This window comes from Phalangium opilio, unplaced genomic scaffold (assembly GCF_054372755.1).
Source record: "Phalangium opilio isolate 3A_F unplaced genomic scaffold, DU_Popi_V2 ptg000002l_1, whole genome shotgun sequence".
Taxonomy (NCBI): Eukaryota; Metazoa; Arthropoda; class Arachnida; order Opiliones; family Phalangiidae; genus Phalangium; species Phalangium opilio.
Window position 1 is genome coordinate 2,147,611 of NW_028324144.1, and position 24,479 is coordinate 2,172,089.

Below are 24,479 nucleotides of genomic sequence, written 5' to 3' on the forward strand. Positions count from 1 at the left end.
GGTTAGCTATTAGACTCGGAAGGCCAAGGTATTATCAAGAGCATATAGATATTGAACAAAGTAAGTAAGGCGAAACACCAGGGGACAGCCTTAAGTAGTAGCAGGGATAGATTTCATTTTAGGAGTAGGAATGGAGTCTAACGGTTAGTATTTACTTCAGTTATTACGACTCATAGCCCACTAAGTATAGAGCCCCTCCCTCCAAAACGTAATAACGAAAAGTTTAAATTATCTTATTGGCTGCTCACTTAAACTACATATTGATGACGTTGCTGAGGGGGACGGCGAAAAATAGTGACGTAATTCCTTTTTACTTCTGTCTCTATGACCCGCCTCTTCTTTCATACCCCCCCCCCCCGGTCCCGTGGATGGGGGTCCGGGACTTTGACGCGCGCCCAGATATTACTCTGTTCTCCATTCCTACTTCTAAAATTAAATCTATCGCTGATATACTGTATAAAAATTCAACATAATTTTAAAATTAGGGGGAAAACCACTATTTATAGTAGAATTAATACTACAATACCTAAACCACCCTTTCCTTTGTTATTAAGAGAGTGCTATACCTCCTTACAATCAAAAAGAAGAGTATATATATACCCTGTTTCTACGTTAAATAATATAATACAGGGTGAAACTAGTAACCATTAAAAGGTATGGATGGCGCATCCATTATTGAAGTTGTCACACCTTGTACGTACCTGTAATAGCTAACATTTATTACAATATTCCACGGAAAATTATGGGGTTCAAAGAAATATAATATATAATAATATAATGTAATAAAAAATATATATATATTTATATTATAAAAATGGCCGGATGTAATGACTGCACCACGCCTTATGAATGTCATCTCTTCTTTAACCAATCCCTCAATTTTTTTTTATCAGTGAAATTATTCATGGAGTTAGGCTTAACATTTTCCAGCAAAAAAATCGTGCCTTATTAAAAGTTAAACAAAGTTTTATTACAATGGCAGGTGATTTAGATAACAAGGATTTTGACCCTTTATGGGTGGGTAGGGTAATTAACCGGGCAAATGTCCCTTGCAGGTCACAAACACCGTTTCCCTAGATGCTCAATAGCAAATAGAAATTAACAGAAAGTGAGACGACGGGTGTGATTCCCTAAAACACACCAATGTTCATGAATCGTAAATGGTCTCCATTGTGGGGCAAAATTGGTCATAGAAGTCTAAGAACATGAATATTCGACTCACAATTGATTTCACATAGAGTTGTACTAAGAGGGGAGGAGCTACTAGGATGTGACGTCAATATTGGTATAGTCTAAATTGTATGGCCTGAGCTACAGACGACTTCCAATAGAGAGCTTTCAGATGGGATAGTAGTGCGTCACACCCTCTTCCCAAGTCTTACCGCTGTTCTGGTAGCCATATTGGTTGGGTGGTCTCAGCTTCATTCCCGCTTTAAACCCACCAATATGGTAGAGTAAATTATGTCACGAGACTCAGCTCCTCCTCCAACTGAAAGCTCCTCTATATGGTCGCCAAAAACGAAGTAAGAGAGGTGTGACGTCACGAGAAAGTTCGTGGTAGCAGACAACAGAACCATCCCACTGTACTTAGGCCATATAGACTAGGATGATTTACACCACTTACACCAGGAGACGAAGCTAAGTACTTGGCGGACAACGTGCATCGCCTGGTCTCCTGGTGTAAATTGTATCAATTCTCCTAGTCTGAAAACTATTCAAAATTACCCCCCCCCCCTTTTTAAGCACCCTGCAACAAAAAAGCTCTGATTGGTCGACCAAAGAAGTTACGTCATAAATTTCCTATTACTTCCTGAGAATTCAACAAAAATTATATGAAAACAATAACAATAAATATTGCTATATCTTTTCTAAGAATAAAGACTATATAAGTTTCTGCCTCAAAACATTATGGAAAATAAACCGGATAAAATTACAGCGAATTTCGAAATAACTTTTTGACAATATGTCTGGCACAGCTGTTTGTATGATTCAACCATAATATTAATTACTAAATTCCAGGAAAATGAAGTATGTACTCATTTCATCCGCGAAGCTACGTGATGTTTGGCTCGTCCAAATCCAAATAGACGTATAAAAATTTTTGATTTTGATTTTTTTTTAATATTTTTATTTTATAAAATGCGCTAAAATAAATTGGCGCGAGAGCACGTGGTGCACGTGGAAGTTCGATAACCGGCTAAGTTAATATAAATAAATACTAGGCCTAATGGCATTTCCCAGTATTTTATAATGTAATAGTTTATGGGGACGATAGCGTTAAGTGCCAGTACGTGCGCCTTTGAAGGAAGAATTTATATATACAGAATAGAAAGAGTTATTTCCAAGTTTTGTTTATGTTTCGGAAAAAGGTTTCGGTTTAAAAAAAAGAGACGTATTTTTCCCTGTGACGTCATCGTACGTTCTGATGAAAAAAAATATTGGTCACGTAAATCACGATTGCACATAAATATTATTGAAAATTAATAATTGAAGATGAAATTTATACTAAAAAATTAAAAATTGATAATTGTAAACATGTTTTTCCGTAGTAAGTTGTCAGAATGGCGTGCAAAAATGACGGTATTATGACGTAATCAGAGATTACAGATAAAAGAACCGGTGTCCACGTTCATTTCAAGGACAATCTGTTTTAAAATTACGGATTAAATAAAATAAACAGGTTGTTTTGACCTTGGCTATAGTTAGTTAGGACGTTTAAAGGTAGTTATAAACACGATTTAGGTTCGCTTCAAACAATACGGACTAAATTTGGTGTAGAACTGATTACGTTGAAGCCCTAATTAAAGGCCCAGTCAGACGATAAAACCTTTGACTCAGATGGATGACACTATCAGTAGTTAATAAAAAGATACTTTTCTAATAAATCTCCTTAAAAAAATTAAAATAGGAACTAATTAGACTAAAGAGGAAGACTTGGCCTACTATTCCCATTTCCTCATTATGAAAAAAAAAAAAAAAAAACTTCGTTTATACATATATAAATAAGTTTAAACGCCGGTAAAACACCGGGTTTTATAGAAACGCCAGCACACAACCGGCGTGACGTTAAAAACATTTTTTATGGCGTCGAATCCCCGCTAAAATCTTGACACTTCCGCGTTTAAATTGGTATACAAGGTAGGGAAATGGAAATAACTTTTTGAAAAAAAAAAAAAAAAATGTTAACTCGTTTCCATCCCTCCCCTTTATTTGCTTGGTTAGGTTTAGTAACGGCACTCCTTGTACAAATTAATACAGTCGAAACATGGAAACTGTCAATACTATTTGTTAATAAAGATAGTTCAGTTCAGCCTTGGATGGATATTTTGTATAACTAACTATTTTGAAAGCGTCACGCTTTGTGGTTTGGTTGCAGTGGTAGTAGTGGTGTTAGGTACCACCGAAATTTGGATTTTTCGCTTCCTCTCTTGTTAATTATTATCTATTTGGCACGGGGACGTACCCTTGCCGTACTGGTACCCCCGTATAAGTAATATAAAAGCTAGAAGTATGTATGATCTTGGAGAACAGAGGTGAGATGGAGTAGTTTAGAAATGTTAGTGGGCCATGTGCGGTACTATGAAAATCTCCCAGAACCAGAGTACGTCATGCGTACGGTCCTATCTTTATTAGGGGATTGTTAAGTGCTGCCGCCTAGCGATATTTAAAAATTAATTATTTAACAAGTTGGGTTCGTGGAAATAGTGTTTTACGCAACCTATTTGATTTAGTGCTATAATACTTATTGATTGTTATGTTATTTATGATAACCCGGTACATATCGAGGGGTAATTCACTAATGAAATGAAATGGTCCAATCGCGGTAATTCCTACTTAATGGTTTTCTAGGTAGTTTTAGTTTGGCCTCGATTCGGTTAAAAAACTCGCTTTCATATAATTTTTTCTTTTACTTTTAAATAATGTCACAATTCGGAAGTATTCCAACAATTTTTTTATTACGTAAGGTAAACCATTCATTGGCGATTAAATATGATTCTATTTATTTATTTAAACGTTACCCATAATCCTTAGGAGGTAACGCGTCAGTGACTGCTACCTGTCACATTTAATAAGGCAGCTTTTTGACAGGTGATTTTTCGAAATTTTCTCTTTTGTAATAAGGGGCTTAAACTACGGTAATAATTTATGTAATTTGGACGCGGTAATAAATTTAAAGGTTTCCATAGATTTTTCATTTCAAAATTCCTTGACTTTTTCAAGATTTTCACTGTTCAATTTCAATTGCCACTTTTATTAGTGGATAAGAAAAGTCAGTACAAAATATGTTTGATGTTGCTACCTACTGCTAGCCCGGGAAAGTTACGAATTTTAAAGTTATCTTGCTTTCCCCTGACATCTGACTTCCATTTTCAAATTCATTGACTATTTGTCCCGCTAAAATTAAATTCCATGACTATTCTTTGAAATATTCCCTACACAAATCTAATTCCTTGACTATTCTTTGAAATATTCCCTACACAAATCTAATTCCTTGACTATTCTTTGAAATATTCCCATTAAAACCAAATTCCCTGGCTTTTCCTTGACATTTTCCCAGCTAAAATCAAATACCCTGACTTTTCCCAGACATATTCCCACTAAAATCAAATTCCCTGGCTTTTCCTTGACATTTTCCCAGCTAAAATCAAATACCCTGACTTTTCCCAGACATATTCCCACTAAAATCAAATTCCCTGGCTTTTCCTTGACATTTTCCCAGCTAAAATCAAATACCCTGACTTTTCCCAGACATATTCCCACTAAAATCAAATTCCTTGACTTTTCTTTGAAATATTCCCACTAAAATCAAATTCCCTGGCTCTTCCTTTCCTTGACATTTACCCAACTAAAATCAAATACCCCGACTTTTCCCAGACATTTTCCCCACTAAAATATGATATTAAAATACCTACACGTTCCCTTTAAAAACACCTCTCACAAAAAAAAATGAAAAAAAAAATGATAATTTGTGGAAATAAATCATAAAATCTTAAAATCCTATAAACACGGTTTCCAACGGAACGCCTCGTAAATTTATTTCATTTTCTCCTCCGTCTTATTATGACATCTCAGTCTCTCTAGCCCTCTTAACTCTCTCTCTGGCTTTCTGGCAATTCAATTTCAACCCACTCGTAAATTAAATTTTGAAAAATTAATCCCGAAACAGTTGGAGTTTGGAAAATTATATTTCAAATAATATATATATACCCGCGTTTTCTCTCTCTTACTTAGGAACCTTTGAGGTCGTTTCCTCGATTTTTGTCCCACTTTTTATGGTAGCACTGTCCTAAATAACTTCTCTCGTAAAACCTCTAGGGGGTCAGAAACTCCCCAACAAAAAATAAAAAAAAATAAAAACTAGTTGAATTATCTGTAATGTTCATTTGGAGAACACTTAAGTTTAAACGGGTGTTTTCCGACATACTTTCCGATCATTTAGTTTGATCCACAAATTGTATTTATACGATCGGGGAGTTATAGTTTTGACCCGAGATGGTGAAGTAGTGTTAGATGTAGTTATTGTAGTTGTAGTTGTTCTAGGACAAATAATAAGGGAAAATTATTTGGTAACGACTTATAGCAATGTGAGGCATTTTTAAGGGGGGGAAATAGACTCTTGGGTGTAAAATAGAGTTAAGCGTTCGACCACGGGTGGACAACAAATACGTTAATTAAGGTATGGCTTTAAACAATACAGACCAAATTTATTGGACTGGTAACTTTGGAGTCCTCTGCGTCCACATACCATCTGTATGGTTGGGTATAGTTAATGCGATACGTTAAATGTGACACTATTATGGGATTGACCATTTTGTTATTAAGAAAAATTGGAGAAAAACTACGGAAATTCTCAAAACATAACAATGTTCTTTTAAAATACAGCATTTTGGGTTATAAAACTTCACTCATTTAATAACTTCGATAGGGTTAAGGATTAATTCACTTCTTAAATAAGCTTCAATAATAAGGACCCATTTTCTCTTTCAATATCCACAAAATCTAGAACGATTAAGATATGTAATGCACTTTCTTCAAAAAGCAATACGACCTCAATTTTTTTCTCTTTCTTTTTGTGGTTCATTTCGTAGCTTGATTCCGAGATAATGTTTTTAGTAAAACCTTTAATTTTGGGCGTGGTGCCCCCAAGAAACCTTGGCTACAACAATTAAGGGGGATTTTTTAATAACAATAATTCAGGTAACACTTAAAAATGCCGGCCGGTAAAAAAAAAAATAATATCCATTTAAATATTCCTATAATACCATAGATATCGAAAATATATATATTTAAAAGTGAATGATTTTTATTTTCATATAAATGCGTGCGGTTATTAAAGGGATAGTTGCAGACACATTTCTGTTATTATAACAATTTGAATTACTGACTGCTAATTTCCATATTTCAATATATATTCCTAAAACTGTCAGAACGATATAAAAGTGGAAATTAAAGGGTGCTACTATCCCTTTAAAAAACAACGCACGCGCTAAATTGTTTCTGTCTCGAGATTTCTATTTTAACGTGATTTTGTTTTTATAAAAGTAGGCTTAACAAAGTTAATATTTTACACGAAAAACATATCAAATTACTTCAATTTTAAAAATTGAATAATACTTAAAAAACACTGCGTATTTTACCACCCGCTTACAATTTATCTTATCTTCGTAATAAGTCATGAATTCCATTTTAAAATTGTTAAGAGAAGCACAGGTAATCTACTAACAAAAGACTTGAAGTTAAAAACATTTTGGCGGTAAATTTGAGCGCCAAAAACTAACGTGGAGACATTGTGGTTTCTTTCATTATTTTAGCCTCAAAGGGTTGTCGTGTTTCGATGCACTTGGCCAGGGTGCAGTCAAGAATATCAAGCTTGCGAAGATGTGGAGAGACACGTTCGCACTATGCATTTGGGGTAAGTTTTAAAATGCTATGTTTAAATTGCATTTGTGTTTAAAGTAGATAATTTAAAATTAATTTTTCCTGGTGCGTTCAGAGCTAAGGAAAACAATGGTACCGAAGAATCTGATCTCAATGACGACCACGAAGAAGAATTTTACTACACAGAAATCGAAGTCGAAGTTCAAACCGTCGAGGCGGTTGTTTGCAACGACGGTGTGGTGAACCCGGAAGAAAATGTGGTCTACAGCGTTTACCCGACGCGGGAAAGTGATTGTAACATTTATCCGTTGGAAGAGGAGAGTTCTCAATCTCCATCTTCCGTCGATGAGGGAGGTGACCATCAAATGCCCTTGTCACCGGTGCCCATCAACGACGACAACAGCCAACCGACTATGAACGGGTTCGCCAGTATTTACACCTCATCCGCCCCGACACTCAGCCACCTCGATATGGTTAGGCCACCTCACGAGGACCCCGAATACCAGAGAAGGCTCCTGGTCAGTAAAACTCTTAATTACCTTATGTACAAGTACTTGAATTGGTAGGGTTAAGGATAGTATAAACCCTGTAAGGGAAAACTGGGAGACAGAGGACAATCAGGGAAAACCTGGAAAAGTCAGGGAATTCAAAAATGGGCCGAAAAGATTAGGGAAAAGTCAGGGAATTTTAAAAATTTCAGCAAAGTCAGGGAATTTCATTTTAGTGGGTAAAATCTCTGTATTGAAAGAGTAATGAAAGTTTCTCCTCATATTCTCTTAAAAAGGTCATAATTTCGAAATTATTCTCAAATTGATCACTGTTTAAAAGTAGACGCAGGGAAGGTGGGAGTAAAAATGTATTCGCATAAGTTCACTGCAATCATAATTTATGCTAATTTGGTCGCAAAAAATTAATATCTTCTTCACTGGCCCTCTTTTTAAAATTATAAATAACATCATGATTATGTCCCATTTCCTCGTGATCTAATCTGACATAATCAAAGTACAAGCGTGCTCAGATAAACAAATAAACAATTATCGAAAAAAAGAGTAAATAAATAATTAACTAACTAATTGATTGCAACTAATTATTTTTTTATAGATTTCCGTTTCTGGTTCTCCAGCCAGTCCAATAAACATTCCGCAACAATTCCAGCGCTCCATATCTTGGCACGCTCATCCTTACGCCAACAGCGCGCCTGGAGTCGTGGTAAGTCATCGTAATTAGCAATTGCTCAATTATTTACATTCCCGCATAACTATAAAGAGATATATATATACACATTCGCTTTCCCAATAAATATTATGGTTGAATCAAGGTTAGGTGCATGCTTAAATTGTTGGGTCGTGAATCATTTTGACATAGCCTAGCTGTCACTTTCAATGTCGACAATGTTAAAGAGAAAGCAACCATCCTAATCTGATAAACAAATGAGCAGAGGTATTACTTTACTTTTGCCTTTCGGGAAAAAGTGAAACCCGCAGTTCTTTTTGACAATATTGAAAGGTTATATTATATAGTTTACGTGACACTATGTCGAGGTCGTTTTAAGATAATTTTTTTTCAAAATGTCAGTTGTCACAAGCTGGAGGTTAGCCAGGAAAAAACACAACAAAATAAATGTAGAATGAATATATTTTTGTGTAGATATAATTTCAAAACAATTGGAATTGGGTTAGAAAAAGCAAGGGTTAAAAATAACAAGATGGTCGAATGCGTTGGTTAATTGGTTCACATCACTTCAGTTAATTTATGGTGGTATATCAAGGTTGCAATTTCTAAGTAAACTGAGGGAAGGGGAAGTAAATGTATTCCTCTAAGCTCATTGCATAATTTATGGTAGATGGTCTAATAACGAATTGGTTAATTGGTCCACATCACTTCAGTTAATTTATGGTGGTATATCAAGGTCACAATATCAAATTAAACTGTAAGGGAGGAAGTAAATAATGGATTCCCCTAAGCTCACTGCATAATTTATGCTAAATGGTCTAACGAGTTGGTTAATTTGTTCACATCGCTTCAGTTGATTTATGGCGGTATATCAAGGTCATATTTTCTAAGGGAACTGTGGGAGGGGGAAGTAAATAATGTACTCCCCTAAGCTCACTGCATAATTTTGCTAAATCGTCTAACGAGTTGGTTAATTCGTCCACATCACTTCAGTTAATTTATGGTGGTATATCAAGGTCATATTTTAAAAGGAAACTGTGGGAGGGGGAAGTAAATAATGGACTCCCCTAAGCTCACTGCAATCATAATTTATGCTAATTTAGTCGCAAACAATTACTTCTTTCGTGGCCCTAGGTAGTTAACTATGAAACTACATCCCAGATATCTTTTTTAAATCTTCCTAACCAGGTATCTCCTCAAAAGTACATGAGGTTGAGCCCGAAAACTGTGTCTTCATCGCTAAAAGCTTCCCCTATGCACCGAAAAGGTCGCTCCGAAAGCAGAAAGTGCCGTAAAGTCTACGGAATGGAAAACCGTGACATGTGGTGCACTCAGTGCAAGTGGAAAAAGGCTTGCACGAGGTTTTCGGACTAAAAATAATTATGCAACAGAAATAAAAATAAATAAAAAAATTGCCAAAACTACAACCCTTTGTAGGAAGAACATCATAGACAACAAACAATAACTTGTTCTCAAAACAATTAAAACGAAAAAAAAAAAAGACTCAAGGGGGTACGTATTAATTAACGTCCCCCCCCCTTTTCAAGTACAAGAAAACAACACAAATTTTTTTTCATCGAGAAATTCGTACAGACAATTATTGGCAACTAAATTTTTTAACAACAGCCCATAGTTTAATTAAAGAGAGATGAAAAAGAAGAATAAATTTTGACTAATTACTTATACGTAAAGTATTTTAATATTTTTATATATAATTATTATATCATTCCTTATTTTAATTATTTGTGTTACTATCCCTTTACGGTACTGATGTAATTTCTTTTATTTTTGGCACCTACATTGATTGCCATTGCGCAGACTTAAAAATAATATTTAAATATGCAATTAATCTCTTAATTAATTAATTAGCTAATTACACTACCGGCGGCCTAGTGATTGATTCAAATCATTAAATATCGAAACACCTGGAATAAAACCCATGCAGTACTTTTGATGATGACAAAATTAAGTAATAAACACCCTTAACCGATAAGCATCGATAACGTAATCTTTAAAAAAATTCTTATCTTACGTAACACAAGCTGAAAGTACTTTATCTTAAGATAAAATTGGATATTATTATAATTTTAACCGAGTGCAACGTTAACGTTTTGTCAACTTTGGGTGCACGTTATGACGTCAAAACATTCACTAAATTGCAAAAATTAAATTTAAAATGGTAGCTATACACCTAGGCCGTTAAATTATGCACAAGATCCGCAATAATTAAATTTAATTGTCTTCAAGAATAATTAAAAATAAATTAAATTAAATATATAACAGACTAGTCAACGTTACAAAAAATAAATAATAAATAAATAAAATAATATAAAAACGTTTGGGTGAATTAAGATTCAAAAAACATCCCACTTTCCCCAAAACAAACAAACAACCAACAAAATTAATTAAAAAAAAGTAATATAACCCTTTCCCCAACAAACAAACAAACACCCAACAAAATTAATTAAAAATAAATAATATAACCCTTTCTCCAACAAACAAACAAACACCCAACAAAATTAATTAAAAATAATACAACCCTTTCCCCAACAAACAAACAAACACAAAAAGTCTTAATTAAAACTATTTCATTCCATTTTTTATATATAAAAAATTAAAAATAAATATTTAACAACTAGTCTTATAAAAAAAAAGAAGAAACGAAGTGTTTACTAATAAAAAATAAATAAATAAATAAACAAACAAAGCCCATGTGCCTTTAATATCGCACTAACTTTAATTAAAAAATATTTATATGTATCATCTAAATGGGACTAGTGACTAAAATAAGTTGCCAAGACTGCTATACGAACTTTGAACTGTAAAATAAATAATCTAAAATTTTTTATATATATAAATATATGTGTTTTAAACGTCCCCCCCCCCTTTCTATATTTTATATTATTAGTTTTTAAACATACTTTGCGCAAACCGTATAATTTTTTAAAAACCCAAACCCCAGTAAACGTTGCAAACAATAAATGAAACCCAATCTCACAAACAAACAAATAAATAAATAAATAAACATAAGTCATGTATAATAAAACTTCCCCATATATTATATATTTTAAAATGGGAATTTGATTTACTGAGTAATTTTTTTTTTTTTTGGAAAAAGCCGGCATTTTTTTCTCGCTCAGTTTTTTTTTGAATTTTTAAAAAAATAAAATAAAAAGAAAAAATTATTTAAAATAATAATAAAAAAGTTTCTAAAAAAAACAAAAACAAAAATATTATAAAATATAAATATATATATACAAATTTATTCTCTGTGATTTGAGTGTGTATAAAGATTAAAAAAAAAATGGTAAAAAGGTACTTTAAAAAAAAAACCGGGAAAAGACCTCGAAAATTTGAAACTGAGCAAAATTTTTCAAAAAGTATCAAAAAAAAAAAAAACAACATTTTTTGAAAATTATTTAAAGAAAATAAAAAAAAAAAAATAAATGCTGTCCCAGGAAAGAAATTTAACAGGAATTTGAAGGAAATAACTTAATTAAAAATGAAGGAAAAAATAATTATTAAATTAAAGGGATAGTCTCGCTTAAATTAAAAAATTTTAATGAAACTTTCCCTTTAAATTTATAACAAAAAAAAAATTAAAAATTAAATTTGAAAGCTAGTTAAATAAAAAATAAAGAGCGTCCAGAACGAAATGATGAAAATAATATATTTAAATGGCCTTTATAACGAAGACAACAGGTAAATTGTTGTTGGTTTTAAAATGTAAATAATTAAAAACAGGCCTAAACGAGAAAAAAAAATAAATAAATAAATAAACCAGACTTTTTCCAGAGCTTGAAAACAAAATGGCTAACGGAGATAAAAAGCCAAAAAGGATATTTTAAAAAACATGTACAGCATTTTACGCCCCCCTCCCCCCATTCCCCAAATCCCCATTAAATATGTTTTAAAAATAATTATTTAAATATTACAAGACTACATTAAAATAATTTCTACAAACGTAAATATACCCTTAACCCTAAAATAAATAAATATAACTCGATCGCAAACAAAAATGTATCAAAATTAATTAAATTAGTATTGTTGTGATGTTTATAATGAATTATTTCAAACTGTAGATATAAGAAATATATATATATTAAAAAAAAAAAAAATAATTGGGCACTTCACTAAAAATTAAAAATTTTGTTTTTTTTAATTATTTAAAAAATTTAATCCCATGGCCACAAAATTAATTAATTAATTAATAACCTTATGGAGCACTTTCCCGGTGTTATGATTTAAAATTACGATTAATTTCCACCCCCGCATTTGGGTATTAACGGAAAAATTTGATATTTTGATGTTAAAAATATAAAAAAAAAAAATATTTCAAAATTAAAAAAAATTAAAAATTAAATTGTATTCAGTAAGTTAGTGGAAAAATAAGCGGTGGTGTTATAGATAAAAGAATAAGAATATGGAGGTCATAATTTTACGGTATATTGTCTGTTGTTATATATATTATATATATAAAAAGCAAAAGGAGCCAGAATCGTATGTAGTTTGTAAAAGATAAAAATAATAATCGTTGTAAAAGCAAATTAATTAAGTAATTTACGGAGAAAGAATTTGAATGACAAAATAAGGTACCAGAAATAATTATTGACATTAATTTAATTGCCAATTTTTAAGCCCCCCTTTGCCCCCTTTTAATAAAAACCTCAATCCATTATTTGTAAATAAATAAACAAACAAACAAACAAAGAACATTTACATCAGCCACGAGAGCGAAACAGAAAACGGGCAGACAAAAATAAATAAATAAATGTAATAAAAAGGCACAATTTTTTACAGTTTAGTTTTAGATTATTTTCAAAGTATGTGCCATTATTACGAGAGGATACATTTTGATTTTTAATTAACAATCAGGTTCATGTCAAGAAGTTCCGCTTGATAAATTTTTTTTTGTTATTGAATTAACATATTTGTCTGCCGTTTAATGTTCTACGCTAAGTCATGTAAATTTATAATTTTTTATAATATAGTGTTAGTATAAACAAACACAAAACGATCTCCAAAAAAAAAAATTAAAATGAAAAATCGAGATTTCTTAATTAAAGATTTAATACGAATCTTAAATAATTATTTTTTATGAGAATCTCGAAGTGACATGAGGAAAATGAAAGAAAAACAAAAAAAAAAACACTTAAGTATTTATATAAGACCCCCTTTTCTCGATCTGTGCAAAATAATTGCCAGTTTTAGTTAATTAATCTTTCCCCTACCTTTTAAGTAATGTCAAGAAGTGATATCTAGTTTACTAGGGAGAAGGTATAAATTCGCCACATTTATAATCTAGCTTTATCTCCAGTCCAAAAGACGTAGGTCCGGAGTTAATCCCCGCCTCTAAATTACAACCAGCATCTCATTGGTTCTTGAAAACAAACTCATGTCAGCGCGACGCAATGACGAAAATTACAGTCATATTTTCCGACTGAGGAGAGGCTGCGAAATAGCCCGGCCTCTTTTTACGTCCCCCCTTGAATTTTGAAAGGGGGACTGGGACTATGGCGCGCGAACGCTTAAGCATCTTATACCTTCTCCCTAGTAAACTAGATATCGCTTCTTGGTAATGTATTAGGCGTACTAGACTTATATTAGATGAAAAAAAAAATTCTGCCTATGCTAATTTTGTTAAATTCTATTTAATTTTTAATTGTTTTACGGTATTTTTTTGTTTTAAATTTAATTTGTTTTTTGGCTAACCTTAATTATCACCAATTTCTAATTAAAAAAATGGGATAAATTTGCCTTAGATGTTATTATTGCTGTTAATAATTAGTCGCCCTGTTATTAAAACAAAAAAAAAGTGAAAACTATCGGTGGATTTTGTTTAATTTTATAAGAATTCTCGTCGTGTGTGCAATTTTTAAACGTCCGCTGGGAAATTTAATTTCACGAATTATTAATTAATAATATAGCGAGCTATTAATATTTTAAAAGATGATCATGATGATGATAAATGTTTATCGTATATTATACGTCATACTTTTGTACACAGTTAACCCAAACAAAACAAAGTATATGTATATAATTCTTATCGTGAAAGTATCAAAATATTTTCAATAAAATTCATTCTATGAATATAAACCACGTTTCTGTTGATTTTTCCTAATAATTTGGGGGTCAGGGGTCAACTAATTATTAATTATGGGTAATAATCAATAATCCATCTTTGCTACCGATTTGGGTTGCTGAAAGCCTGAATGCTTACGATGATCCTGAACATCGTTACCAAACTTAATGTTAATCAGTATTATAATAATGTTTCCCCCTATTTCTTTACCCTAATTCGATGGTTCATTTAAAATATTAAACACGAATCGATATTTAAGTTAAATCATGTAATTTTAACACGTATTAGTTTCAACACGTGTATCCATGGACCATGTATTTCAAATTACGCGGCCTCGTGCCTCGGCTTCGTTAAGCCTAATGCGATTCAAAATCAAAAGCATGCCGGCGCCGAATCAAAAGCATGCCGGCGCCGAATCAAAAGCATGCCGGCGCCGCGAATCCATGTTTCACCGTCCAAAACCCATGCAAATACAATAAATAGCGCTTACCCAATGTTTAATAATGTTGTAATTCACACGATGTCCATGTCCATCTTGAATTAGCAGTGATGTAATCCGATTAATTAATAATCCTTTCCAGGCGTGTCAGATGTCCGATGGTCAGTTAATTTGATAACGCGAAGGGACGGCAACGGCATGGCGCCGGACAACGACGATGAACGAAGTTTCTCTCTTCCCTGCCGGTTCTTGTTAGAGAACCGAAAACGCATCTTGTCACGTGATCAAAAGCAACCAATCATGGTACGTTTCGCAAAAACTTAAAAATTTTAACAACGGCTCATGGCTCAACTTCTTTCTTTCTTCTCTAGCGGTTCTTGTTACAGAATGGAAATACACCTTGTCACGTGATCAAAACCAACCATTTACGACGCGTTTCGCAAAAATGCGGAAATTTCAAATTTGCTGAATGAAATATTAAATAATTGAAATAAATAAATTTTACGTTTGATTACATTTACTCCAGAATTTTTATTTGATGTAAATTCACTTTACAAGTGAATAACTGTATTTTTTTTTCTCCATAAATATAACGTAACCCAAGACTGCCCAAAGTGCCTATTTCTTATTTAATTTTATATTTAAGGGGTTAAAGATCCATAGAAATTAAAGATAATTGCGTTTAAATGATAACGTGTATGGGGGATGATATATACAATTAATGCGCTATATCAAATTATAAACGTTGTTCTAAATTATTATTATTATTATATCGTTAATGATAATTAAGATGATAGGCACTAATTCCTCTCTATTTCTTTCTTTCTAATATTATCACAAAAATCAACATTAAAGTAATTGATTTTTAGTCAAATTAAGCATAAAAATTAAACGTTAATTCCTATGAATTTATACAGTGGGATAAACGTTATATTTTTAACATGTATATTTTTTCTATCCTAAATAAAATTTTGTAACCAAGGCTTAACTTCTTCGATTTATTTTTTTAATTAAAAATATAGAAATAACTCTTTTTAAGCGTTTTAAAAGTACAAACCTGACTAACTAATGACGGGTTATTATAAATAAGTTCTCCATTCGCAAAAGTTTGACGTTGTTTATTAAAAATGGCAAGAATAAATAGCGGCGATATTAAAAATTGCCATTTTTCGTCTGTCTGTCAAAATAGGCTTAACTAATGATAAAATTTAACGAGAGAAAAAAAAGGTGCTGAAAATTAAGTAAAAATAACAAGTTAATGTGCCAAATTAAACAATTTAAAATGTGTTCTGTTGTTTCTTTTAAAAAATATCTACTGATGAGTTAATTGTTAGTTAATTATGTTTTTGGCATTTTCATCTGAATTATCTTGAAGTTCGGTAAACGTTCAAATGTCATCGTATTCATATGATATCACTTGGAAATTTTATCTTCGTTTTTGTTTTTTGTTAAAAAATATAGCAAACTTTTCTTCGTATATGAACTTCGGATCACAGATTGTTTTTAACTGGAATTTGTTTTTTTGAAATTGTTAGTAACTTTTTTATTATTTATTGGAATCTGAACGTTAATGGTTATCGATCCTTAAACTGTAAAATCGAGTAATGATTATTTTTTAGCATGGTGCGATTTTTTTCTATGTTATCATGAAGATATAATACGCACCATGATGTTAATGTGAACAGTTATTTGTCAGGATATCAATTAATATTTATCATATTTTAACAATTTAATATAGAAAATGTTTTGTATTGTTTTTGTTTGTATGTTTGTTATATCAACATGCACGTATAAAAACTCAATGTATACTGATAATAACAATAAAAACTACCCCTTTTATTAAAAACAGCACGTCGCCCCTCCGTTAAATATATATTTGTTTGTTTGTTTGTTTAAATATAAAAACTGTTTTTGAAATTTTTTTTGTTGCAAAATTGGTCATGTTCATTTTGTTTCTTTGTTTGTATTCTGGGAGATTTGTGTACTTTAATAATAATATTATTTAGAGTCTCTCAAGCTCAATATCTAAAAGACCCGTGCGCTAGTGTTTTCGCATTGTTCACAAATGTTCACACACACAAGAAATTAGCGTCACAAGTTTTATTTATCGTTTTTTGGAGCGTTTTTTCTTCTTTTTTCGACTAGCCGATGTAGAAGAAGCGGTTGTTGGGGTGGTATCAGTCACGGGAGACGGAAGTTCGTCAGTGACGACAACATCTTCCGTTTTATCTTCATCATTTTCGTCTTCTTCTTCTTCCGCGACACCTTTGTTACCACCACCATCACACCCAAATGTCACACGTTTACGGTCACTTTTCTCCATTTTTTGGTTTTAATTTACTCCAATCACACACAAACACCGTTTTTTTCCCCAAAATTCAACACACACCGTTTGGTCCGGATGTGTGTTTCAGGCAATTAAATTTTCTACTCACCATTTTCGGACGATATTTCGTCACCTTGTCCTGACAATTGAAGTGATATTATTTTCTCCGTTGTCGTTTCAACCTAAATTATGTTAAACATCGAATTAATTTAATTTTGCGTTTTTACAAATACTAACGGGGCTAATCTGCCTTATTCCCGATGCTTGTGCCAAGGCTTACCGAGCGATTTTAACTGATAAATCTGGGTCCAAAAGTTGCGTCGTCTGCTTCGGAGTATCACTTCAGTCAGTTAAAAATTACTCGATAAGCCTTGGCGCATGCATCGTGAATAAAGTGGATTAATCTAAACTATAAGCCCAAACAAAGCTGGAAAACTATGAACTACCAAATCAATTTGGTGTTGTTTTTTAAAATAATAATTCAATGCTATGGATAAAACGTTTTCTAATTGTCGTTCGATGATTACATATCTTCGTTTGGTTTTCTTTTGGCTGCAAAGTAACGTCATGTTACAATGCATAGTTAAAGAAATAGAGCTATCGCAGTTATGACGTCAGTGCCTAGGTAAAACGTCACGGGCACTGGGCGGCCATGTTTGGTACCACTTTCGTTCTACTATCTCAGTTATGACGTCAGTGTCTAGATAAAACGTCACGGGCTTAGCTTTGGCAATGGGAAGCCATTTTTAGTACCACTTTCGTTCTATGGGCAAATAGCATGGGGGTGACGTCACACTAAGACTTCTGAGATAGCTCTATTGACCGAAAAACGTACGTGGATCTAGTCGGTATAGAGCGAGCTAGACAAGAGACCACTTTTCAAACCATCGAACGACTTTTGGTTTAGTAAAAAGGGTGCAACTACAAATAATACTGTTGACATGCCTACCAGCTAAGTGAAAATTAAAAACTTTTAATAAAATAATATATTTTAAGTTATACTAAATAATAATTTGCGGAAAAAAGCCTAAAAACACTCTTAAAAATTAAATGAAATAAATCACGCTTCATGCCCAGGAGGAGACGAGAAACGACTGAAAAATGGTGCGGTGGATTAAAAACAAAAGGTTTTAAACATTTTTGTATTCGCAGACGCCGATAAAATGCAACATTTAGTACTTAAGTGTTTTTTGGTATTTTTTTGGGTTTTATCTGTAGAGGGGTTTAAGTACCTCTTTTTCGACCACTTTTTCAACGTATTCTACAGTTCGTAGTTTAGGTAAACCCGTTTCTTCATCGAAATAAAGTTCGGTCTTGCATTTAAGAATTTTTTCGTCGACAACAAATTCTCGTTCAACTATTCGCGTTTCCCCATCTTGAACTTTCATGATCAGGTGGGGAAAATCTTCCGAAGAAGGCTTTAGTACAACCAGACCCGTATTCTCCTTCAATTAATACGCCATCATTTCAACACAATTTGTTATTAATTAATACGTTAATTAGAATGAAAAACCCCCAAATAATTAAACTAAATTAAGTGATATACGGGAAGTCTAATAAATATTTACTGAAGGAATATTACTAAAATTACGATGTTAGATAAAATAATAAATATATTGTAAATGTTTCTGCTTACCCTTTCGCCATTTTTGATGTGATTTTCCGTTTCTACTTCTGGAAATAACAAATAACAATTAGCTGTAAGTTAATTACTACTAATTACTAATTAATTCTCTTTATTTTGAAAATTATTTTGTAGGAATAATATGCTTTGAAACCTGACATTTGAACTTAATTTAATTATTGAATATAATATTAAAAAGAAAAACATTTTAACATTTTGAAGTCATTACACTTTCCCTTTACTTTTAAAATAGCAACAATTGGGTGCAATACTTCAAACGGACAGGTAGGGCTATATGTCCCCTAACCAAGTACACAATTTAAGTATTTCACCACCATAACCCCCAAACCAAACGAATTTTTCCTTCCTAGAAGCTGTCAAAACAGTAAAACACCATTCAGCTGCTTTGACCCCCCACTAAGTACCCTAAAATAAGGCGTTCCCGAAACAGCAAGAGATCTTTGAAGATATTTACCCTTTTCCCCCTGAGAACTGACCAACCAACCCCCTGATGCTTTCAAATCCACCCCTACCGCCACTACTGATAAAATCTTTAACTCGACAAAAACTATAATTGAGACCAGGGATGCATACAGCTACTAGGAATTATTGCGCCCTCAAGTACTCCATGTTAATTTCTACGCGGGTTTTGTGGGCCGGATTTGAGAACTTAGTAACCGTCACGCCTACTCATAATTCTTTTTGTGATTTCATAGGTTCCTAGGCGCGAGCAAGGTTTCAACGCGCAACGAGATAGATAATTCGCGAGGTAAAATTCGTCATACATTATGATTAGTCTAGCTCTTCCCCCAAAATCCTCCTGAGGTAAAACTCATCATACATTATGATTAGTCTAGCTATCTCTTCCCACAAAAACGTTGCCTAGATACGTTGAGAAAACTTCTACACAATGATTCCCAGTAGCTGTATGTATTCCAATGGGGTAGTGCCCACTCTTACTGTATTTGGATGCAAACAAGAAACCATTTCCAAACTTACCATCAATATCGATATCAATGTCGATAGTAGACAGCCTTTGAGCGACTGGTTTCCTCTCCATGGCTTCCTTCATCTCTTGCTCCTTGGTGATGACAATCTGAGCTTTCATGGCGTCCTCCTCCAAGGATTTTAATCTGGCTTGTCTCCACGCCGCCCGTTTCTCCGCTTTAATGGCTCGTACTTGCGCGGCGGTTAAGTGCGAATAAGACGCGTCATCGTTGTTAAACTCGTCATCTTCCAAGGTGGTATTATTGTTCTCCCTTTTGATCTTCTCCTGCAACCTTCGTTCCGCCTTGGCCGTTCTTACCACCGCCGGAACTGGGACAGGGATTCCGCTGTTGTTCAATCCCAAGCTATTTGGTCTAACAGCGGAGGAGGAGGAGGTGGAACTGCTACTTTCGTTCCGAATGACGCGGCCATCGACTTCTCTCAAGGATCCAAGGGCTTTTACGTCATCCCCATCGTCTTCAAAGTCTTCCTCGATGGATTTAAAGTATTGGAGTTCTTCTTGCGTCATACTGGCCATCTTTTTCTGTTCCTCTTCCTTCATCTTTTCGAGTTCGTCTTCGGAAAGGTAACTGAATCTACGGAAGTCGCTATTGGCAACTGGTAAGGAAGACGTTTGCATGGCTTGTTCGAAACGTTTCTTCTTCTCACTAAATGTCAAACGTTCCGGTTGCGATGTTTCTAGATCGTCAACTGCGCGCTGGTTTTAAGAAAATAATGGATTTTGAAGAAATTTTCAGGGAGATTTCAAAATTTTGAAGAGTTTTTTCGGGGAATTTTCAAAACTTTGAAGAGTTGTTCGGGGAATTTTCAAAATTTTGAAGAGTTTTTCGGGGAAATTTTGAAGAGTTTTTCGGGAAAATTTCAAAATTTTGAAGAGTTTTTCGGGAAAATTTCAAAATTTTGAAGAGTTTTTCGGGAAAATTTCAAAATTTTGAAGAGTTTTTCGGGGAAATTTCAATATTTTGAAGAGTTTTTCGGGGAAATTTCAAAATTTTGAAGAGTTTTTCGGGGAAATTTCAAAATTTTGAAGAGTTTTTCGGGGAAATTTCAAAATTTTGAAGAGTTTTTCGGGGAAATTTCAATATTTTGAAGAGTTTTTCAGGGAAATTTCAAAATTTTGAAGAGTTTTTCAGGGAAATTTCAAAATTTTGAAGAGTTTTTCAGGGAAATTTCAAAATTTTGAAGAGTTTTTCAGGGAAATTTCAAAATTTTGAAGAGTTTTTCAAGGAAATTTCAAAATTTTTAAGAGTTTTGAGGAGAAATTTCAAAATTCAAGAAAATAAAAGGTTTTTGAAGAATTTTAGGGATAAATTCTCTTACATTTCTGGATTTCGGTATCGGAGGCTTGGCGGCGGGTAGCCTTGATGAACCTATAGGATCCAGTAAGGAATCGCTACTCAAATCCAATTCCGTATCTCCCGTGTTTGGGAACGGCGAAATATCATTTGAAGGAGCGTAACCTCCTAAACGTCTTGAGCCAACAGGCTACGTACGTACGTTTTTTTTACAAGTTACAAACGTAAAGGATAAAACGGGAAACAATGGCCGAAAACAAATAATAGTGCAAAGAAAAAGAGAGAGGAGATAGAAAATGCAACAAAAAAATAAGAAAAAAAAAGAATAATTAAAAATAATAAATTAGTTAATTCAATTCAAATTGGAACGCGTGCACAGTTTCTAATTTCTACTCTAAGACAGTTAATTCATTTTAACTAAATAAATTAATTTAAATAGATTAGAGTTAACATACCCTTTACATTCCCAACTAATTAATTAAACTATTCTACTTAACTAATAAATTAAATTAAAACTAAACTACGGAAATTAAAACAAAGCGCAACTAATAATAAAAGACTTAAAAACTTTTAATTAAAATGGAAGAAATATGAAAAGGATTTTAAAGGTTTTGGTACGTTAGGACTGGAATAGAAGAAAAACAATAAACAGCTTACAATAAACTAACAATTAAATATAAAATATAATTAATCTCCTAACGAAGAATTAAACGAAGCTTAATTAAAATTAAAACCAACCCAAATATTAAAAGCTCCTAAAAAATATTTAATTCTATCAGGGATAGATTTAATTTTAGAAGTAGGAATTGGAACAGAGTAATATCTGGGCGCACGTCAAAATCCCGGACGGACCCCCTTCCACGGGACGGGACGGGGGGGGGTATGAAAGAAGAGGCGGGAGGGTCATAGCGACAGAGGTAAAAAGGAATTACGCATTATTCGCCGTCCCCGCATCAGCAACGTCATCAAAACGTAGTTTAAGTGAGCAGCCAATAAGATAATTTAAACTTTTCGTTACGTGTTGGAGGGAGGGGCTCTATACTGAACTAAATACTAACCGTTCTCCATTCCTACTTCTAAAATTAAATCTATCCCTGATTAAATTTTCAAAGTTTTTGGCTTACCGTGCTGGTCTGAGGTTCGACAATATGTTTCGTCATGATTATGGTTGTCGTTTTTTGTTCTCTGATTGAACCTGATTCTCCCGAGCTTAAATCATCCGTTGATAAAGCGTTGGCGGACTGTAAGACTGGTTTCACCAACTGTTCAGCGGCACGGACAACTTCTAAGACTTTTTGATCAACTGATTTACGACCGTGAGGAACCATGGCTCCGGAGACGCTCTGCTCAGCGAAGAATTTAAATAAAACACGGTACTTATTTGTTAAGTAGCGCTTGGAATGTGAAATTTTGGGCTTATATAAATGGATCAAATCTGGCTTACATCAGTAGTGACTTTAGCAACGGTTCCATCTGTTGGTGAATGATCTTGAGCTTCCCTTTCTTTTCTGTGCTTCTCCTGATGGAGAAAGTTAAAATCGGGAACTTAGCGCGCGAGTTCAGATGAAATTCACTGATTTTCAGGTTTCCCCAGACTATTTTCTATGACTTCCCAAAATTATTAAATTTCCCCCGACGTTTTGACCCTTTTTTATAATTCCCCCGACGTTTCGACCCATTTTTATAATTCCCCCGGCGTTTCGACCCCTTTTTTATAATTCCCCCGACGTTTCGACCCATTTTACAATTCCCCCGACGTTTTGGCCTATTTATAAAATTCCCCCGACGTTTTGGCCTATTTATAAAATTCCCCCGACGTTTTCGCCTATTTATAAAATTCCCCCGACATTTTCGCTTATTTATAAAATTCCCCCAACTTTTTTTAACCTATTTTAAAATCTACCCCGACATTTTGACCCATTTTAAAAATTCCCCCGACGTTTCGATTCCTTTTTTATAATTCCCCCGACGTTTCGATTCCTTTTTTATAATTCCCCCGACGTTTCGATTCCTTTTTTATAATTCCCCCGACGTTTCGACCCCTTTTTTAAAATTCCCCCGACGTTTCGACCCATTTTTTATAATTCCCCCGACGTTTCGACCCCTTTTTTATAATTCCCCCGACGTTTCGACCCATTTTACAATTCCCACAACGTTTTCGCCCATTTATAAAATTCCCCCGACGTTTTCGCCCATTTATAAAATTCCCCCGACGTTTTCGCCCATTTATAAAATTCCCCCGACGTTTTCGCCCATTTATAAAATTCCCCCGATGTATTCGCCTATTTATAAAATTCCCCCGATGTATTCGCCTATTTATAAAATTCCCCCGACGTTTTCGCCCATTTATAAAATTCCCCCAACTTTTTTAACTTATTTCAAAATCTACCCCGACATTTTGACCTATTTTAAATATCACCCCTGACTATTTGACCTATTTTTAAATATCACGAATAATTAATAAAATTAATCAAATTAATCACCAGTTTCTCGTAGTCTTCTTTTTCCCATTCAGCGGTTTCTTTCAAGACCTCTTGCTCCAACCTAACAGCGGCTGTCGAATCATCCTCCCGATCCAAAGATGAAGATGAAATAGCGGTTGATGGATAATTCTTCCCACCCAATTCTCCATTGGGACTTTCGATATTGCTAATGAGTGTATCGACATCGGCGGGATCGTAACCGTCACAAACCAAAAGACTTATTTTATCCCCGGAATTGCGTAGAGCGTTAACGGCTTCCTGATGAGAGGAACCCAGCAGCGATATTCCATTAACTTCCACAATCCGCATCCCTGTCCTCAAACGTCCATCTCGGGCAACGGCTCCATCTGGATTAATCTAAATTATGAATGAATAAATTAATATTATTTAACAAAAGTTAAATAATATTATTATTCCAGTCACGTAATAATTAGACGTAAAAATAAAAAAGTAGGCGTACCCTGGATATAAAAACACCTTCGTCATCTTTATTTAACGGATTCCCAGGATGTCCTCTCGCACCCCCTTTAATATTCATCCCCAATTTCTCATTCGGTTGTTTATAAATCACAAATTCCTGCGTGGGAAAATATTAACCAATCAGGAACTAGTTTAAATAATAATCACGCATTTCCGTTGTATTAATCACGGAAATACTTTGAATCATGCTTAAACAATCATAGCATCTCTAAAAGGTTTGGTAAAACTTTGATCAACTTAAAAAACCCATGCCAGAAACTTAATTAAAAGATAGATACTACCATGCTACTAATTATGAAAAGCAATTAGGATAATTAAAATTATGACGGCAAATTTTAATTTCAGTACTCGGTAAAACTTAATTAATTAATTTAATTAATATATGAAAGGATGCCAAAAGGATTGGGGGAAACGAAGGGTGGGGGGAAACAAGGATTATTTGGGGGATGATGCGAAATCCGAGAGAAAAAGGCGCGCTAACTGTGGAACGACTTAGGGACGGTGGGATGCTAGAAATGGGGGAGGAATACTCGGAAAAATGGCGGCCAATCTACTTCGCCCGCCATTTTTCCGAGTATTCCTCCCCCGGCGCTCTAACTGTGGAACGGCTTCGGCACGGTGGGAAGTTAGAAATGGGGGAGGAATACTCGGAAAAAATGGCGTCAGGTCTACGTGCATGTCCGCCATTTT

The 24,479-nt window shown here is 33.7% G+C and overlaps 2 protein-coding genes across 6 annotated transcripts in view; one reads left to right on the forward strand and one right to left on the reverse strand.

Moving 5' to 3' along the window:
• The window catches only part of Glut4EF (Glucose transporter 4 enhancer factor), a 72,089-nt gene extending 57,941 nt beyond the window's left edge, over nt 1-14,148 (forward strand). Inside the window, exons 4-7 of the mRNA XM_089834531.1 lie at nt 6,813-6,913; nt 6,995-7,397; nt 7,981-8,088; nt 9,241-14,148. Of these exons, the coding sequence (XP_089690657.1) occupies nt 6,813-6,913; nt 6,995-7,397; nt 7,981-8,088; nt 9,241-9,426 (798 nt within the window). The 3' untranslated portion in view covers nt 9,427-14,148. The remainder of the gene's footprint in view (nt 1-6,812; nt 6,914-6,994; nt 7,398-7,980; nt 8,089-9,240) is intronic.
• Nucleotides 14,149-15,084: 936 nt separating this feature from the next.
• Nucleotides 15,085-24,479, reverse strand: part of LOC149718227 (protein lap4-like) — a 48,003-nt gene continuing 38,608 nt past the window's right edge. For all 5 annotated transcript variants that reach the window (XM_089834818.1, XM_089834754.1, XM_089834762.1 and 2 more), the window contains exons 21-29: nt 23,770-23,886; nt 23,310-23,666; nt 22,271-22,345; nt 21,951-22,169; nt 20,852-21,016; nt 19,523-20,228; nt 18,536-18,573; nt 17,009-17,081; nt 15,085-16,838 (exon numbers count right to left, since the gene is read on the reverse strand). In XM_089834818.1, coding sequence (XP_089690944.1) covers nt 16,678-16,838; nt 17,009-17,081; nt 18,536-18,573; nt 19,523-20,228; nt 20,852-21,016; nt 21,951-22,169; nt 22,271-22,345; nt 23,310-23,666; nt 23,770-23,886 — 1,911 coding nt within the window. In that variant the 3' untranslated portion in view covers nt 15,085-16,677. The remainder of the gene's footprint in view (nt 16,839-17,008; nt 17,082-18,535; nt 18,574-19,522; nt 20,229-20,851; nt 21,017-21,950; nt 22,170-22,270; nt 22,346-23,309; nt 23,667-23,769; nt 23,887-24,479) is intronic.